The following is a 14,444-nucleotide window of genomic DNA, read 5'->3' as shown; positions in this document are numbered from 1 at the left end:
CTTTGGGACAAAATTTGTCTCACAACTGTATTAATAGCCAATCTGCTAACCAACCGTTATGTAAGTGAAACTGCATCTCATCCCTTCAATATCTAAATCAAAATTCACCAATCAGACCACTAGACCTGGACGGATTAAGAGCATGGCCACATGGCTGCTGTCCACATGTTGGAGAGCCGCAGCAGAATACCAGACAAATGGGAAATGACCCTGGGGAAAGTGTTACTTGCAAGAAGGGGAACCCCAGGCCCAGACGTCCAAATACGATCCTCCAGGCCTCTCTCTCTGGTCCTCTGGGCTCTCCCCAGCAGGACTGAAGTTGTCCAGGGTCTCAGGGGGTCTTAGACCCCTTAGTTTTTAGGAGCAGCGTATTAGCAGTATCCCTATGTCTCCAGCATCTTATGAGCCAATCAGCATGAAAGGGGAGTGTGTTAGCCAGTGAGAAGAGTTTTCAAACATGTTTCCTTGTCCTTTCCTGCTGACTGGAGCCAATCAGAGTAAAAGGGTGTGTGTGAATCATCCATTGAGAAGACTCTTCTCAGTAGCTAACACTCTCCCCTTTCATGCTAATTGGCTCCTAGGTACATCTGTTGTTGTGGGAGAAGGCATTCACAAGGATCTCATTGTCAACCCAGTACCAAAACAAAAAAAATGATGGGAAGGAGTGTGGCTGTGACTATCATGAAGGGACCCTGCACTTCTGAATTTGCCATTACACTACTGCTCCCCAGGCCACACACCCTCCGCAGCCCCCTCCTCACTAGCCCCAGTTTGCACCCTTATTGAATGTCTTTGCCTAGCTGGAATGCGTCCTTGAACTCAGATAATCCTGCTTGCCTGCCTGGATGGAGGATAAAAAGGGGTGTGTGAGTGTGTGTAGCAGTGGTGGCCAGTACTCAGTGGAACTGGTGGAGTGGACAGCAGAGAGCCCAACAGTAGGTGGAGCTGGAGCCAATGACAGGTGGTGCCAACTAATGCTAGATTGCCCCCCCTTCCTGCTGAATTCTACAATAGCATCCTAGAGCAAGGAGGAGTAAACTGACAGTCAGGGTCACCTCCTGGATTAGATACTAGTAAGAAGGCAGGAAGGTCAGGGCTGGCTGAGGTTGGTGAGGCAGTGTCCCATTTGCCCTTATGCCCTTTACTACACAATTCGTGTGTAGAAACTTACTCATAAAGATAAAATTCAATCATTGCTCCACTCACTTTTGTCACTGACACCACCCACCGCCAGCATGTGGCCCCCACATGGTTGCTCGGAAGGGAAGCAGCCCTTGTGCTGAAAAAGGTTCCCCATCCCTGTGCTGCTGGATAGAAGGAGGAGAATCTATGAGCCTAGCCATGGCACAGAATTAGGCCTACAAGTCTGCCTGCCTTTTGAATGCTGAACCAATGCACTGGACAGTTCCTTCGACCAAAAGCCTAGGAGTCAAACCATTATGCTTGTTGGTTCAGTTCCAGGTTGATTTCAGCCATAACTGCAGCTGTCCTGCTTTGGTTTTTGGTTCAGCTCCACAAAGAATCAGCAGTAGTAGTTCATTTATTATGTCCCAAGACCTACTTTAGTTCCAGTGCGTATGGGGGAAAAAAAAGATAACTAATGTTACAGTGCTGATTTGCAAAAGCAGGTGGACCAAGTTAATAGGTTAGTTACAATTAACTCTATGAATCATAGAACAGTAGATTTGGAAGGGGCCTATAAGGCCATCAAGTCCAACCCCCTGCTCAATGCAGGAATCCAAATCAAAGCATTCCCCACAGATGGCTGTCCAGCTGCCTCTTGAATGCCTCCAGTGTCAGAGAGCCTACTACCTCTCTAGGTAATTGATTCCATTGTAGTATGGCTCTATATTTTTCCTGATGTCCTGTCGAAATCTGGCTTCCTGCAACTTGAGCCCATTATTCCATGTCCTGCACTCTGGGACGATCAAGAAGAGATCCCGGCCCTCCTGTGTGTGACAACCTTTCATGTACTTGAAGAGTGCTATCATATCTCCCCTCAGTCTTCTCTTTTCCAGGCTAAACATACCCAGTTCTTTCAGTCTCCCCTCATAGGGCTTGGTTTCCAGTCCCCTGATCATCCTTGTTGCCCTCCTCTCAACCTGTTCGTTTGTCTGCATCCTTCTTGAAGTGCGGAGACCAGAACTGGACGCAGTATTCAAGATGAGGAGGCCTAACCAATGCTGAACAGAGGGGAACGAATACTTCACGCGATTTGGAAACTATACTTCTATTAATGCAGCCTAATATAGCATTTTGCAGCCACATCACACTATTGGCTCATATTCAGCTTGTGATCAACAACAATGCCAAGATCCTTCTAAAATGTTGTATTGCTGAGCCAATTATCCCCCATCTTATAACTGCGCATTTGGTTTCTTTTTCCTAAGTGTAGAAGTTTGCATTTATCCCTGTTGAATTTCATTCTGTTGTTTTCAGCCTAATGCTCCAGCCTATCAAGGTCCCTTTGAATTTTGTTTCTGTCTTCCACAGTATTCTCCTAATAATCATTTTTGTATGCCTTTTTAAATAATATGCACATTTTTTCTAAGCAAATGCCCCTAATATAATGAGTGTTTGTTTGTTATATTCATTAATACGTGGTTTTTTTTAAAAAAATGCACACTTTCCCATAATTCATGCATTTTTGTACACATTATTTGGTTGAAGAACTTAATTGCAAAATTTGGAGAAGTGAGAAGTGGGAGGTTTTCTAACATTCTGACCCAACAAATACTTTGTATCTGTCAATCTGGTGAAGTTGAGGACATTATACATTACCTACTAAGATGCCCCCTATATAAGTCCCCAAGATTAAAATTTCTTTCCTGCATCCTTTGCTCCTTGTCAAATAGACCTCCCCTGGAGCAGATATGCGTCGTGTTAGCAGGCAATGATATATTTGTAACCACTCAGGTGGCAAAATTTGCTCTAGCTGCAGGAAAAGTAAGAGTAAGTTACCTAAAACACCTTATGGGATGAGCAGGATGTGCCCCTGCACTAGTCTGACCGTAGTATCTACACACTAAGACATGGGGTAGGTCAGGGTATCTCCCTCTCACGAGGAAACTTTTATTTGAACTGTACTGCTGCTTTTCCACTCTATGTTGTTGAACTGTGTGTTATTGTAATATGATCTGTTCTTTAATATCTATTTTGTATCTTCCTTTTATATCTGTTTAATTGTGGTAGCCTACGGCTTTGATCAATAAAAACTTCATTCATTTGGAGAAATGAGAATTTCAAAAGGTAGCTGTGTTTTGGTTCTAGTTTCTCATTACAATACAAACAAAATCAGATTTCTCTCTCCCTGCCCTGCCCCCAGCATGCATGGACTTGCACTATGAAGATTCTGCAGCTCTCAGATCTAGAGCTGGTTGCAGTGGAATGATTCTAGAATATCAAGGGCAGTGGCCAGCCTTACATCTGGAAAAAAACTAGTGGAAGGCTTTCCGCATGATGAAAAAAAGAAAGACGGGGAAGATGTTGCAATCGGTGTGATTATGCTAAAATCTAGGAGGTGGGTGGGGAAGCTGTTTAATAACTGTGCCCTGATTTGAGAACAGGCAGCAAGTGGCATCAACATGGTCTTCGGGTGCCTCCAGACTATTTTGCATGACAAGTGCATATGGGAATTTTAGGTTTGGGCAGGTAACGTGGATTAAAGCACTCTGTCGCCATAGCACAATAAATCCACTTTTAAAAAGAATCAGACTTTCTGAGGTTTGGAAAGTGTCGACAGTGCTCCTGGATCCACTTTGTCACTTGAGGTAGAGGTGTCCTTGGCGGCTGGGAGTGCCTTTTACCAGCTTCCGTTGGTAAGACAGCTCTGGCAATTCCTGGACCAAGATAACTTGGCCTCTGTGATCTTAGCATTGGTATCCTCAAGACTGGCTTACTGCAACATGCTCTAAGTGGGGCTTCATTTGGGCTTGACCTGGAAGCTGCAGGAGGTGCAGAATCCAGCAGCTAGGTTGTCGACTGGGGCACCCTATCAACACTATATGACACCTCTGCAGAGGGAGCTGCACTGGCTGCCAATATGCTACCTGGCACAGTTCAAGGTTTTGCTTTTAGCATTTAAAGCCCTAAAATAATTTGGGACGAGGATATTTAAGGGTCTGCCGTGCCCACTATAACCCTGCCGGGCAACTGTGCTCCTCAGATGGGGCACTACAGAGAGTACCATATGCCCCAGAGGTGCACTTAGCCTGAACTAGAAAGCAGCTCCAGCTCTCTGTAAACAATTACCAGCTGAAATCAGACAGGCGCCTAACATGATGTTTAGGTGCCTACTGAAGACATTTTTGTTTAGGAAGGTTCTCCCTGAGGTATAACCCTGTAATTAAGGTATATCAATTTTATATCTGATGACATTGTTTCTGGAGTTTGTATGGATGGTTTTATTGTTTTTAGAATTTGTTGAACTGATATTCTTGTTGTTAGAGCTCGCCATCTGTGTGTTTTGTTTTTACCTTGTACACTGCTAAGATGGTTTTATGCTGTGAAGCGGTGTATAAATTTGAATAATAATTAAGTACTAATCAGACCTCATCTGGAACACTGTATCCTGTTCTGGACACCAGACAAATCAGCTGTAGACGAATTGGAACAGATTCCACAGAGAGCAGCAAAGATGGTCATATAATCCTACAATCATAGGATGAGTGAATTAGGCACATTTACCCCAAGAAGCAAAGACAGAAGAGTCATGACGTCAAAGATTTGAAGGGCTGTCATATAGAAGGCGGCAAATACTTGTTCTCTGCTGCCCCAGAGGCTAGAACTTGTTTTAAAGAATTTAGATTTTGATTGAGCATTATCTTTAGCTGACAGCTTTTGGGCCCTCATCTTCTTTAGCTGACAGCTTTAGCCTTTCAACATAACATGCACACACCTTTGCCAGAAGATTACCCTTTATCAAAATCTGCTTTCAATTGTTAGAAGCTCATTGTAGTAAAGCATTTGTGTTCATGAACATCAGTTTCTGATATTACATGAATACCTTTGCAACAGCCATAAAGTTGAGGTACTGATGATGTGTTATCACATTATTTTCCTAATGCAATAACCATTTCATCTTATTTTTATTTGTAACAGTAGGGTCTATGCAAGCTTGGACATTTTATCTTCCACGAAAGTGAACTGTTATTGTTGTTCTTCTCCAGCTTCATGTCCACTTTATGGTGTTGGAGCAATATGTCATGTCTTAATAAACGGACTAAATGTTCATCCCAGTCTAGAAGCATCCCTTTGCATGTTCAGCATGCATTAGGATATGATGCTGATGGCCAGAGGAAGGAATGTTTTAAAAAATGCCAAAGGGCTCCTCCAGATGACCTATTTATTGGGCATTCATATTGATTTGCTTGCACAAAGCTTACGTGGACGTTATATCCAGTCTTTATTGAGCATTCAGTCTGATTTGTTTATGGGACAGTTATATGACAATGAGCAATTATCTTGATTTGCTTGCAGGGTGTCAGGGTATTTATGTCTCTTCCTGTTAATCATTTGTTCATCCCACATTTTTCATTTATTTTTTTAACTAAATTTATACGCCATTTACTAGAAAAGGCCTCTAAGCAGTTTATAATAGTATAATCATTAAAATACGTACCATCATCATCATAACCAGTGGTTTTTATTGTTGTTGTTGCTGTTGTAAAAAATGAGATGCCGGTACTCATACCATGATAAAAGTATTGTGGGTGTCAGCATAAAATGGTTGACTGACATGGGCAGGACAAAAAAAAAAGAGGTGATGGTACTCTGTACTGGTAGTACCATCAGCTCTTCTTCTTCTTCGTCTTCCTCTTCTATTGTTGTTGTTACTGAAAAATCCATACACAGGCCCAGTAGAACAGCAACTGAAAGAAAAAAAATTGGCAGAAAAAGATATCATCCAGCAGTTCTGAAATCTATAACTCCTACTGAAAGACAACAGTGGAACCCAAGAGGTATTTCACTTTTTCATTTTAAAACTCTGTATCAGCCTTGGCTATCCTGATCCCCTTCGTACTTTTGTATTACAACTCCCGTTAAGTCCCAGCCAGCATGGCCAATGATCATGTAGTTCAAGACATCTGGAGGGCACCAGGTTGGTGAAAGCTGATCTATAAACTGCCCAATAACAAAAGCTCTCTGGGTGGCTTTCAGTAATAACTAAAACCATAAAATACAGTATCGGTCAGAATATTAGTTGAACAGAACTGAGGGATTCTATGAATCTCTAACTATTATTCATTTATTTTGGGAGTGGACAGCCAAAACATAAAGAAATGTTCTCACAAAGTATTGTCAAAACTAGTTGGTTGTAGCTCTACTGAGATAAAACAAAACAAATGATTTGGCTACACAAAGCTGCACTGAATAAAGTGTATTTGCATTATTCTGTAGCTGATATGTCAGGCCAAGGGTTCCCAAACTGTGGTCTGTGGATACGGATGGATGAGAATTTTGACTCAGTTTGCATTTTAAGCCAAATCTATCAAATTTGCACTTTCTGAAACAATATGAGAATCAAAACACAGTCATCCTTCAAAATGGCACTTATCTGAATTTTTCAATGCAGTTCGCCAACCAACCAATGTTTACAAAAATGCATATATTAGGGGAAAGTGTGCATAAAAATGAATATCTGAGTGAAAATATCATGCATTATATGATGAGAAATGGCTTGCAAAAATGTGTACATTAGTCAAACCTGCTTACAAAAACGTGTTTATTAAGAGAAATTTGCACTAAAATGCTGGAGAATTTTCATGAGAATTTTTTTTTAAAAGCACTAATAGCTGCAGAAATGTGGAGAACTTAATTTAAGTTTGGAAAAACAAGAAACTGGAAGAACCACAACTGACATATCTTTCCATCCGTATCTGTAGGCCACCAATGGTCTGCGAGCTTCATTCAGGTGATCCACAGCCAGTCTTACGTTAAATATTCTTGTTGATTGTTCACAGCATTTTTATTGCTTCTTTTATTTCTTATATTGTATTTTATTACATCAGAATTTGAAGTCTATGGAATGCAAATTGTAATACAATAAAATGCAATATAAGAAATAAAGAAAGCAATAAAATACAACTAAAAATCATACAGCATCTAGCACAGCATATTAGAATTGCTATAACAGCAGAAAAATAATTAAGAGGTCTGCCAAGACCCTCAGCAATTTGAAGTGGTCTGTGGGGGGAAGGAAGTTTGGGAACCACTATGGTAGGACATGATCCAGCTGAAGTTTGGCAGTGTTAAGCCCCATTGAATGAAATGAGAGTTTTATGCACATGCTTAACAGTGGAGACCTATGAGTATCTACTGACAACTCCCATTTTGTTCATTGGCAACTTGCTACCAGGTAAGTGTATATAGGATTTCAGCCTTATTTTCCTATTTGAGTCAACAAGGCTTCAAACTGTTTACCATTGCAAATGATTTTATATAAGAAATGTTTAGAAGAAAAAAATAGGTAAATAAACAAGTGGTATGAAAATGCAAAATGTTGCTATCTTAAATACTTGATAATGGCAATCTTACCAGCAGATGTCATCTTACTATTTCATATTATTCATTTAATGCATAAGTAATATAAGATTCTTTTGATTCCTCACATTGTAAAAAAAAAGGTGGGAAACAAAATACTCTACATTTTAATGTTTGTGAGGGGCACTACCACAATATTAGACCCCCTCTGCACACACCAAGTCCCCTGCCCTTCCCAATTTTATATTTTAAAATGAGATGTCTCAGCTTTGTTGTTGTTTGGGGCTGTTGCATTTTTGGGGTGTGCTTTTTTGCCAGTGTTTTGTATTAGTGCATGAGTATTTTGTATTTTGAGTCTGAGCATCACCAATTATTCTTCTATAAAATTGCTAGTTTGAGGTGCCCACAATTGTTTCTTAGATTTTCAAATGTGCCCCCAGGCCCAAAAAATGATGGGGACTCCCATGCCATTGTCACCTTTTATTTCTCAATATAGCTTGCATTTGTGCTTTGTAATTTTATTGTGGCGGACAAATTAAATTGTTAAAGCAGCACACAGCAAATTGACAATAACAGAACAAGCATTGCAGCAATTTGCAATAAACAAAAGGTAACATTGCTATTCCTAGATTACAATTCCCTGTAATTGTGCATGCATCTCCCCAAAGAAAAGCTCTTTATGTTTTAGGTAATTATTATCATGTGCTCAGCTCAGGCCATATAAAATGTTGAGTACTGATTATGGACTATTACAGCTCTTCGAAATTTTATTAAAATAATAAGCTCATTGCTAGCTAAAGGTATGTAATTATGTACTTGAAAATAACTATCATTTAGATGCTACAGTAAAAGCACCATGTAGTCTCTATAAATTCCCACATATGCTGTTCAAAAACTATACCGCTTTTCAATTATTTTGAAAATCTCATGTAGATTGGGAGTTAACTTCAGATTGTAGAATTATACCCAGTATAGAAGCATTTACTCAAAAGAAGGCACCATTATATTCAGTATGTGCAAAATAACATGCTGACCATTTGAACTGTGAGTTTTCCCTTTTAAAGAACAGAATTTATTTATGCACTTTGTAACTGGTGAGTGTGGCATTTAGAAAGTAGGCATGAATTTGGCTAATTAGTTCAAATCAATATCTGAAATCCTGCTTTTCTCTCCATATCTTTGGCTTTTCCAGTGTCTAGGCTCGCAAAAATCCTTTGCCTGCCAATTCTTGTCCCTAGGTCCTATGCTCAGTTTTTCACAGCCACATTCTCTTCTTGGCTCCTTCATTCAGCTCCACATGTCCTCTACTCATTCTCTCAGGCCCCTGCTTACTTGCTCCACTACAGTGGCTGCATGAGCATCATACAGTTAAAGCACATGGCTTCCCTCAAAGAATCCTGGGAACTGTAGTTGACTCCTCACAATTCCCAGCATCCTTAATAAACTACAATTCTCAGGATTGTTTGGGGGAAGTCATGCACTTTAAATGTATGGTGCGTACACAGCCTAAGACTCTAGACTAGGGGTTCCCAAACTGTGCCCCCTTGACCACGAGTAGTGCACAAGCTTTACCCGGGTAGTCTGTGGCATAACTATGCATTTGTAGTTGAAGATGGGACCTAGCCTTTTTGTGGCTAGAGCTGACGGTAGCTTACTGCCTGCTTGCAAGGGTGTTTGTAAGGGGATACAAGAAGAGGCGCTTGGTCCACCTGGAATTCAAAATGTAATGGCGGGTTGCCATTTACTAGTAATAACAATACATAGACCACCCATCACTACCAGAAATACTTCTGGAGGCACTCTTGCCTGCTTGGGCAGAGCTAGGGCCTCCATCGCAGAGAAGCCCCTGGCGCAGCAATCAACATTGGGGGGTTAGGAATACTGTAACATTTCAATAATCTAATAATAAATAACGGCACAACAGCTATTGAACTGAATTGAAATGAATGGCACAACACCAATTTAAAGCATCAGGAGAATACAATGAATGAAAATAAAATTACTATAATTGTAGTGATCTCGTGGGTAAAACTATTACTTTCTCCCTCTCTCACACACACCCCTTTTTTCTATTCTTTTTGACCAAAATGGATTTGTGCCTTTGGCATGCATACCCAGTATGGACTCCCCCCCCCCATTTAAAATCTATAGCCTGGCATTTCTGCCCCCAAAAGAGCCTAAAGCGACTCATGATGCTGTAAAACTATGGAGGCAACCATAAATCAACATGAACAAATTCAATAAAAAGGCAGTATACCTTGGCCAAGCCACATTCTGTTGCTTATGTCAGTAGTTCCCAGTGCCGGTGCCAGGCTATTTTGTGCCCTAGGCAAAGCTAACTACTTGCACACAGACCCAAAATTATTACTTCAATTTTCAAAAGCAGATGTAGAAAAAATGAAAAGCACAAAACTTGAAACTGCTAGATTTATTTTAGTTGCATTTTTTCCAATGGTTAAAAAAACTAATCTGTGTAAAACTGTGCCCCTCAAAGGTCAGTACTGCGCCCCTCTGAGGTCTGCGCCCTAGGCGGCTGCCTAGTTGGCCTAATGATAGCACCGGCCCTGGTAGTTCCCAAACTTTTTTCCCCATGGGCCACTTAAAAATCGCTGAGTGTCTCAATGGACCACTTCATGATTTTTCTGCCTGCTGTGGTAATTGTAATGTGCTGTACTAGGATCCTGTATGATTTTTAATTGTATTTTGACAGACAAGCAGCAGACCACATGAATGAAGCATAAACCAGTTTGGGAGCCCTCTGTAGTGCTTGTGAGTTGGTCAGAAGGTGTTTCTGAGGGGAAATAGAAACCTGTGCAAAACTCTGTGTGTGTGTTTTATTTTCACGATGGCTTTGTATGGTTTTGTTCTGTATGGCAAGGTTGCCTGGTAGCAGTGAAGGCAGAATATAAATGCTTTAGGCTGCAAACCTAAACCACTTACCTGCAAGTAAACCTCATTGAAAGCAATTATATTTACTTCCAAGTAGACATAGGGCTGTGCTGTCAATTAAATTGCTACTATGCCGTATAGAGGTTACCATAATTTAAATGTTCCTGTTGACAGCAGGTGGGATTTCAAATCTGCTACTGTGAGAGAAGGAACATCAGCCTTTAAATCTGTTTTCAATATTGTGAACAACTTTTGATAGGCGTGATGGTTTAAGTGCCATACAAATACTGTAAACTAGAGGTTCCCAAAGTGTAAGGACCACCAGTAGTCAGCAAGCTTCATTCAGATAGTCTGTGGCACATCCACATTAACTATATTGATTTCATTTGTATTTTTATTGCTTCATTTGTTATATTGCATTTTATTGCATTGCAATCTGAATTCTACGAAATCCAAATTATACTATAAAATGCAATATAAGAGCCATAGAAATAAAAATTAAAATCATACAACACCTAGCACAGTACATTACTATTGCTACAGCAGACAGAAAATGAGTGGTCAGCCAAGTCCCTCAGCAATTTTCAAGTGGTCGATGGAGGGGGGGGAGTTTGGAACCGCTGGTCTCCTATGTCACAGGAACTTTTCGGTCATTTTTTAGTGGTTAAGATGTTATACTTATTCAGTACGTTGTAGTCCATTTTAGTATGTGTTTAAAGGAAAGGAGAATTATGCTTTTAAAATAAATAAATAAACGGAATTCAGCACAATGGTGTCTTGTGCGACTGGTAACTTAACACTTGACCAGGTCCAAAAGCGGTGCTTTTGAGCCTTGCTAGTAAGGTACATAAAAATAAAAGCGAAACAGCGTTGAAACGATAGAGGAGGGAATCGCCCACCTATATCTCGGGTTCCCCTCAGGTATGAGGACTGAGGCTCGTCTGGACGTTTGGCAAGCGGGCAGCGCCGCCTGCTGCCTCAGCGGCCCCACAAACCCCTCCCGGCCTCCCGCTTTTCCTCCCTTCAGCCAGAGAGCAAGTAACTCTCAGCGCCCAGCGCCGCAGCCGTTCCCTGAACTTGCCAGTCCTCCCTCCCTCCCATCCGCGGCCGAGCTGGTTCATCAGAGAATCGCCACTACGCTCCTCCTCCCTCTCTTTCTCCATCCCCCTCCCCCGCGCGCTCCTCTTCTCTCGCCCGCCTTCCAAAGCGGGGGGCTGTTCCTTAGATCAGGCTCTCCCCCCCGGGGTTGAGAGGCGGGGGCAGGGAGACTGTCCCGGCCGGCGCTGATCTCGAGCTCCGATTGGCCGCTGTCTACGCTGACGTCACGATCATGATGAGAATTAATGATCGGAGGCGCTGATTTCATTGTGTGACGCCGGGACCGACCCAGCCGAAACCGGCTGAATTCGGAGCCCTGGGCCGCCCCGGACCAGCCCCGCCTGTCCCACAGAGCACGGTGGGTTCGGTGGCAGGGGGAGGGCATGGGAAGGGGGAGGGGCGCGGACGGCGCGCGGACCCTGAGGGGAGGGGGGAAGGGCGGCAGTGGAAAGACTTAGCGCGGGGGGGGGGCTCTTCGCCAGCTTCGGTGGGGGCCGGGATTGAGGGAGACGCTCCCCCCCTCACTCGGCTGAAGGCTTCATGTGGGGGCAGGGGCGGGGTAGAGAGAGAGAAAGCGAGCGAGCGAGAGGGGAAAAAAGCCGAGGTTCGGCTTGAGCCTGGAGCTCGCAGACCATAACTCGGGTGCGCATGCGCACCTGCCCCTTCGATCCGCAGCAAGAGACTCCAGTGTCACCCGCCGTTGCACGGTCGCGGTGGTGGCGCGTGCGCTCCGCGTACCTATCCACGGGAGACAAGTTGCGCATGCGCTTGGGAGAAGAAGGGGGGGGAACTACCTTTTAGGATGCCCTCGCCGTGCGTGACACTCGCCCTTGTGGGCCGTATGCCCCCAGACCCCAGAATAACCAAAACATTTCCTAAGGCTGGGAATGGGGGAAGTGGATGCCGATCAGGAAACGTTGGAAACACTCGCCACGCCTGAGCATGCTGCTTGCTGTTGGGGGGAGGGCGGTTTGTTGCGCGTACTCATCGCGCAGAGGACTGTCTCCTTTCTCTCTTAATGGAACGGGGCGCATGCGTAGTGGGAGAACAGCCGCTCACACAGTGAGTTGCGAAAGTTACCCCAGGAGAAGGCAGGGAAGGGGGGGGTGGAGGTAGGGCCTTTGCTCTTTTTTATATATATAGTTTGTATGAAAAGGAAGTGAAGGGAAGTTGTGCCGGTTGGGTTTGGGTAACCAGCTAGCCAATTATAACTTTGCCTGGCAAAAGTAGCTGTTGGTGATTTGTAATTGATTGCTTACCTGTAATGAGGGGCATGCTATCCTCTTTCGTTTGTAAAACAAAACAGCTCTCCTCTTCATGAGCCTCATTGATCACATATCTGTGTTTTGAAAATCACAGCATGTGGGAGAGGGAGTATGGGGCAATAGTCGGGTTTTAGTGTGTACTAGCAACAACAAAAAGTGCAATGGTTAGCCTGTGATTTCAAGCAAGTGCGGTTTTATGTGATGTGTGCCTTGACTTTTCCCCAACTAAATGCTCCTGTGAGCAAATGTAATGTCTGCTGCACAAACATGGACATGGTCTGCACTAATTTCTGTGAGGGTGAGGGGGGCACTTTTCCAATAAAAGAGATCAGCTGTGATACTGAGACAGGTGCATGCTAGGGCTTATGGAAAGTTCTGGTGAGATAAATGCATAGTAATCTTTGTAGTGTCTTCTGGTAGTATATCATTCCTTCAACACTTGCCAACAAGGAGCAAAAGTGCATTTCTTGTCTCATAAGTAACAATGGTGACGTTTTGATTGACTACATTGCATTCACCATCTGTGTTGGCTCTTGGTCTTCACTGATGTCAGTACAGCAGTGGCAGTATCTGCTCTGCATCGAGGTTGTTCAGAAGGTGGTTGAATATGCTAGCAGAGCATCCAGTTTATTTCCATTTTTTTTTGTCCCACAGAAAGTGCAAGTGGATATTTAGTTTCCAACTTAAGCCAGAACTTCTGTTGTGAACGGATTTCTGTATTAATATATGGTAATGAATACAAGGATGACATTAAGATTTGGAAAACTCTCAGCGTTGTTCATGCCAACTCAAGTGACCATGCATATGGTCTTTCTGTTATTGGTGCATTAACGATGCTGGATAAGAAGTACCAGAGTTACTCTATGGAACCAAAACACAAACATGTGCACCCTGTGTTGCCTTAAAGTTTTACAAGATTTACAGTGGTATTAACTTCTGTTAGATCTAGATCTCATGTTGTCAGAGGCAATAAGTAGTATCCATGACACAAGGATCGGTATATCAGTTTGATCAGGGATGGATAGCCTATAACCCTCCAGATGTTGAGCTATGGCTTCCATTATTTATTAATAAAAAATACTACAATGTCATTAAGAATATCAAGGTGATGTACAACAAATCTATATACAAAAAAACCAAAATCACAGATTAGACTAACTAAAAGAATTATTTTTGTTAATTGTCTGCGTAAACCTGGTGGCATAGAAACGTTTTCAGCAAACTGAAGGTGCCTGCTGAATTCCTGTTTAAAAAAGCATTCCACAGGACAGGACTGATGACAATGAAGACTTGATCTCATGTTGACCTCATGATCCTCACCAACATGTGGGAAAATCTTTTGATTATATCAGTGGTTGAGCTGGAATATAAGGGGCCCTAAGGTACCCTGGAGGACCCAAGTTGTTCAGGGCTCATAAAGTAATACAAGATACTTGAACTGGCCCTGTAGCAGATGGGCTGGCATGCAGGTGCTTAAACAGTTATGTCACATATTGTCAGCTTTCTGCCCCCATCAGCAGTCTAGTCACTGTACTTTGCACCAGGTGGAGCTTTTGGATGGGGCCCAAGAGCTGCCTTCCCCCACCCCAATAGAGCTGGATTATAGTAATCCAGCCTTGGGGTTACCCTGATTATTGGCCATGCTGGCTGGTACTGATGGGAGTTGGAGGGCCACAGATTAGCCACTCCTGATTTAGATGATGCAAGCAA

General features: G+C 42.8%; 1 protein-coding gene and 1 long non-coding RNA gene across 8 annotated transcripts in view; one reads left to right on the top strand and one right to left on the bottom strand.

Annotated features, from left to right (window-relative positions):
- Positions 1-4,583: 4,583 nt before the first annotated feature.
- LOC133371310 (uncharacterized) lies at positions 4,584-12,573 on the bottom strand. The gene is made up of 3 exons (XR_009759300.1): positions 12,264-12,573; positions 5,621-5,870; positions 4,584-4,650 (listed from the first exon to the last, which is right to left on the bottom strand). It is a non-coding gene; the product is annotated as an uncharacterized LOC133371310 (long non-coding RNA).
- HDX (highly divergent homeobox) overlaps positions 11,600-14,444 on the top strand; it is a 56,245-nt gene continuing 53,400 nt past the window's right edge. For 2 of the 7 annotated variants that reach the window (XM_061598580.1, XM_061598576.1), the window contains exon 1: positions 11,600-11,827. Coding sequence is in view for 2 of the 7 variants with exons in the window: in XM_061598579.1 (XP_061454563.1) it covers positions 12,370-12,531 (162 nt within the window). In the remaining 5 variants the exon portion in view is untranslated. Of the gene's footprint in view, positions 11,828-12,164; positions 12,582-14,444 lie in introns of those variants that run through there. The other 5 variants (XM_061598575.1, XM_061598577.1, XM_061598579.1 and 2 more) reach the window with 4 other exon arrangements.

Source organism: Rhineura floridana, chromosome 16 (assembly GCF_030035675.1).
Source record: "Rhineura floridana isolate rRhiFlo1 chromosome 16, rRhiFlo1.hap2, whole genome shotgun sequence".
Lineage (NCBI taxonomy): Eukaryota > Metazoa > Chordata > Lepidosauria > Squamata > Rhineuridae > Rhineura > Rhineura floridana.
Note: the sequence above shows the minus strand (reverse complement) of the source record. Positions and strands in the feature narration are given on the sequence as shown.